This window comes from Montipora foliosa, chromosome 4 (assembly GCF_036669935.1).
Source record: "Montipora foliosa isolate CH-2021 chromosome 4, ASM3666993v2, whole genome shotgun sequence".
NCBI classification, from domain to species: Eukaryota; Metazoa; Cnidaria; class Anthozoa; order Scleractinia; family Acroporidae; genus Montipora; species Montipora foliosa.
The window spans coordinates 5775170-5780169 of record NC_090872.1 but is presented as its reverse complement, the minus strand read 5'-3'; the positions used below and the strand labels follow the sequence as shown (position 1 = coordinate 5780169).

The 5000-nt window shown below is 37.6% G+C and overlaps 1 protein-coding gene across 1 annotated transcript in view; it reads left to right on the top strand.

Moving 5' to 3' along the window:
• Positions 1 to 5000, top strand: part of LOC137999626 (uncharacterized) — an 11883-nt gene that overhangs the window by 247 nt on the left and 6636 nt on the right. Inside the window, exons 3-4 of the mRNA XM_068845449.1 lie at positions 823 to 933; positions 1062 to 3309. Of these exons, the coding sequence (XP_068701550.1) occupies positions 823 to 933; positions 1062 to 3309 (2359 nt within the window). The remainder of the gene's footprint in view (positions 1 to 822; positions 934 to 1061; positions 3310 to 5000) is intronic.

Genomic DNA, 5000 nt, shown 5'->3' with positions numbered 1-5000 from the left:
CCTCTTTGTACACCATTTTGTCATTACTGCTTTTGATCGATGGAGGGTATAAAAATCTTTATGCTATTATTAATGATATTTTTCAAAACGCTCTCCCATCTATTTCCTTGTCATCTCTTCTCCAGCACCCAGTTAACCTTGACTTAATTTCATTAGCTAGCTAAAGGCTGTTTTGAAATGGGCTCGTAAATTTAATGAAAACCCTTGAACTAAGTTTATTAGACGCAACCCCTGACTGCAATCATCTGACAAGGAATCCCCATCGACACAGATAACAATAACATTGGTAAGTCGTTGATGCCATGTTGATGGTATAAATCAACACAAGAAGATTTGCAAGATTTGTTACTTTTGGCACTAACATGGTAGCAACGATGTATTAAAGTTTAGGTAAGCTGTAGATGTGCACCAAGATCAAAAACAGTGTCAGCCAACGTCATCCCTTATGTCCCTCGTCTTATGTGTCCTCAATACACTTTGACAAATAAGTCAGTGATTACTGACCAAGCGAGACAGTAAGAATTCACTAGGAGACCCCAGGGAGGAGGGTGTGAATACTGAGACCAATAGTGTAAGTGACGCAATGACACTAATTTTAACCCATTGACTCCTCTTCTTGTCTGGCAATAGACAGAGCCAATGTGTTAATCAGACCCTTACCCTCTGATGGTGAGGACCTGAAGCTAATTTAGTTAGTCCAAAGACATATTTATTTAACAAGAACAGGGTGACAGGTGACCAGAATTCCGGAGCATGAGGATTCCAATAATTTAAAAGGTGCGCAAGAAACCTCAACATGAATATTTTATTTTACATTTCAAGCCACCCCAAAACACAAGGATTGTTACAAGTGTTAATGAAGATGTTGATGATGAAGAGTTTGATGATCTGGAAGCACTACGACTTGCTGCTTTGCAGAGCTTGGGTTCCAAGGTATTGGTGCAAGAACATTACATTTTGGTCATTGGAAAGTCCTGTTGTGTGTATGTTTTGTGTTCTTTTTTGAATGAAGTGTTGTAGTACATTGTTTTCATCCAATCCTCTTTAATTTATCCTTGCAGAATGCACACATCAAGGAAACTCTGAGTGCTGCTGATGTGGCAGGCACTCGTCGTGTGAGTCTTGGGAGACGAGACAAGTCAGATTTGCAGATTTTTGCAATTGAGAGGAGTAACAGTGTTTCTTCTTCAAGTACAGATTATGAGGAAATAGACATAAGTTCGCTCCGTGATGGTACTGTTATTGAAGATAAAAGGGTGTTTCACAACTCAGATGAAAGCGACAGTGACTTCAACATTGATAATCCAGCAAATGAAGAAAAGCTCTTCACAGATTATGTAGAAGAGGATGAAACATTTGAGACTATCCATATGAGTGAAGAAGAAGAAGAAGAAGAAGAAGAAGAAGAAGAAGAAGAAGTAGATGAGGATGATGATGATGATGATGATGATGATGATGATGATGATGATGATGATGATGATGAAAAGGATTACTCAGTTGAGGACTTTGATGACGAGCAGGAGATTGATAACGGTGATAAACATGTTATTAGGAACACTGAAAACTTGTCTGATGATAATGAAGTTATTGATGACAGCACAGCAAGCAATGATGAAGCTGAGAATGTTGTTGACAGTGATGAGGATTTTGAAAGTAATGATGGCTTAAGTGAAATTGGTAATTACCAGGATGATATTGATCTTTCTCATGAAATTCCGGTTGAAAACTTAAGTGAAGATGATGTGCGTGATATTATTGAGGAACAATCAGCAAGCCACTCTGAAATTCTTGAACTTGATTCTGATCTGCCTGATTCTGAAGAGGACATCAGCATTATAAATGACATTAGCATCACTATCCCCAATGAAAGCCATGCTGCAAACAAAATAGAAAAATGCTTGGAAATCATCAACAGTGTAGAGTGGGAAAATGATCAGAAAATTGGACATAATTCTGGAAGTGACATTGAACAGGTAAATCACATGAACTTGTTATCTTCTCAGCGTATCATCGTTAGTTGCTCAGACAGTGGAGATGAAAAAAGTGATATTCAAGTCAATGAGGAAATCAAAAAGACTGGAGAACTTCAGTCAATTAAAAGCAAATTGGCAGATGGCAAAAAGGATAAGGAGAATTTTGGCGACTCATCTCTATCATGTGACATTGTAGAAAAGACTCCATTAAGAACTTCATCGGACACTACAAAGTCAGATTTGACAAAACAAAAAGAAAAGGCTGCTGAAAGTGTTAATCAGACTACTAATTCCAGTGCTATTTGTAAGTCTTCAAATGAAACATCTAAAAAGAGTTCAACAATTTTTACTGTGAAGAAACCAGAACTACCAAATGACAACTCCTCAAAGATAAAGAAAGACAACGGGCAGGAAACTTTAACAAAGGGAATAAAAGGACAGAAAACAAAGGAAGCAGGGAATAAGAAGTGGAAAGGGCAAGTGCAAAATAAGATTGAAGCAACCAAACCCAAGACTGTTAGCACGGATATTGAGGTTGTTCCTACGAACAGCAAAGCATCAAAAGGTTTAGGTACTAAACCTGACCAGAAGGAAGAAATGGACTTTGATCAGTTGAGTATTGAAGATGAAGACAGTGACTTTGTTGAAGAGGAAGGAGGGAATCTTCCTGCCGTGAAATCAAGAGTTGGTTTGAGCAAAATACCAACTGAGCATTTAAGAACTAAAAGGAGCTCATCTAGAGAAAACAGGAGGAAAAGAAGGTGTTCTTATTCACCGGAAAGGGCTCGTACCTCAGGACGACCACACCAATATCGCTCTCCATCACGAGAGAGATTATGGGATCATCGTTTCCTTGGAAGATATAATGTTGGAGATCGTAAAAGATCATTTTCCCCACCATCAAGGGAAAGGAGGTACTGGGGAAGTTATAGTCGTGGGGAAAGGAGCCGTAGTAGAGATAGAATTCGGAGTAGACTTGACAGTGTTGTGACTAAGAACAGAGAGAACAGACGTTATCACTCGCGTTCACGCTCTAGGTCAACGTCTAGAACAAGGAGCCTTAGAACTGGATCCAAATCAAAACTACAAGGTAGAAAAGAGACTTCAAGGGATAGTGTCAAGGCCAGTGTTAGAGAACGGCTTGAGATTAATAAAGAAAGGAGTGCGTTTTTGAAAAGGAGTGATTCAAGCACTCGTGATAATAGTATCAAAAAGAAATCATTGACAGTTAAGGAATCTAGGTCTGGCTCAGACTTATTTGTACCCAATGGAGCCAAAGTGGAGTCCAAGAAAAAGGCTGTTAAAGTTACGGAGATGAAAACCAAGCAGCCAAAAGGTTTGTCTTGTATTGTTAAGTGTTGTTTACATGGAAGAACATCCATGGATCCCTTGTCAATGGGAAGTACTTGGTTAATTGCAATGTTGATGTTAAGGTGGCTGAACGCAGTTTTTGATACCAATGTTTCATTTACCTTTTTCTCTAAAACCCTTGATCCTTTAGTTGCCAAAAATGGTAGCAAGCAAGTTGACAACATGGACTCCATTGTTTTGATAGTTAAGCTGACGTATATGCCATTGCCATGGCAACATAAATAAATGAAAACAGGCCTCTAAAATAAGTTTTGTTTATTTGCAGAAAATCTGGTGTTTGAATTTTCTTTATAATTTGCATGCAACAAGCTTGTAACGATGCTCACAAGTTGACAATATTGTAATAATAATTTGACAGAGAGATCTTTAATTAAACCTTGTTGAAGGTTCACTGGAATATCTAGAGTTTCCTGTCTTAAAGTTCAATTTTTTTTGCAATACTCCTGTTACTTAGGGTGCATTTTATTGGGAAAATCCAAAAATAGATTTTTGATCCCATATAAATGGATTCTTCAGCATCAAAAAAACTCAAAATCCAAAAAAGGATTATTTTCCAAGACAACGCAAACAAACAAACCCAGAGTTGCATGCAATTTGAAAAACAAAACAAAAAATAGCGTTTAACTGGTTTGTTTTGCGGAAATTCTTCGATGACAATGCTATCGGGAAAAAAAAGCCTTAGCGGTCGATGAAAAGAAATAACAAAAAACATGCATGCTAAGGTACAAATTGATTACAGAGGGTATTTTTGCACTTTACGTTTTTAGCTGTAGAAAAGGTGCTAACAATATTATTGCTGTCAAGAAAGGTTTAGTGTGCTTTCTGGTGTGAAATTTGCAGGAAACCTAACTATTTTCGAACTATTCGTGTCTTCGATCGTACAGTAAAAGTGGCTCGTGAAAAACATTTGGGCTAAACTTTCATGTACGGTAGCTGTTGTGTATCTTTTTTGTATGGAAAACCGCTTGTCAAAAATACTTTTTTCAAATCCTTTCCCAAAAAAACACTGAAGGGGTGAATCTCAAAAATCGGGATTTAGATTTGATCCGAAGTATCCTCCTTGAGTGTGGAGGCTTTGGATTTCGCCAAGAAAACACAAAATCTGTTTTTGGATTCAAGAATCGGTTTTCAGATTTTCCCAAAAAAACGCACACTTACACTGTATTTCCTAAATTATTTTCGTGCCAAATTTCGTTAAATTCTAATGAGTGGTTCTCCAGAAATAGGCGTATTTCCGAGAAAGCTATTCCACATTCAATTACAATTTTTTAACTTAACTATGCATGTGCTGCATTTAACTGTGGTTTTTTGATTACAAAGAAAAATCCGCGAATTGCGGAGACTAAAACCATCAAAACACTGTTCAATTCTACAGATAGCGGAAGCATTGAGCAAATAAAATGCTTGCTGTATTGAAGCCATATTTATTTTTTTGCAATCCTTGCACACACGCTGCATTGCGTTAGCAAGAGTGCGCACGAAAACTGTGTTCGGTTACCTTACCTTAGTATGCATTAATGTGCTGCTTAATACCCTGCTGCCTTCATAGTTTTTTGCTTTTTCTTATTGATGCCTGTGGTAGATGAAAGATCTTTTGAGTAACAATACAGCAGTTTCTCACACAAGGGTCTTCTCATAGGGAAAAAATTCAGTCAC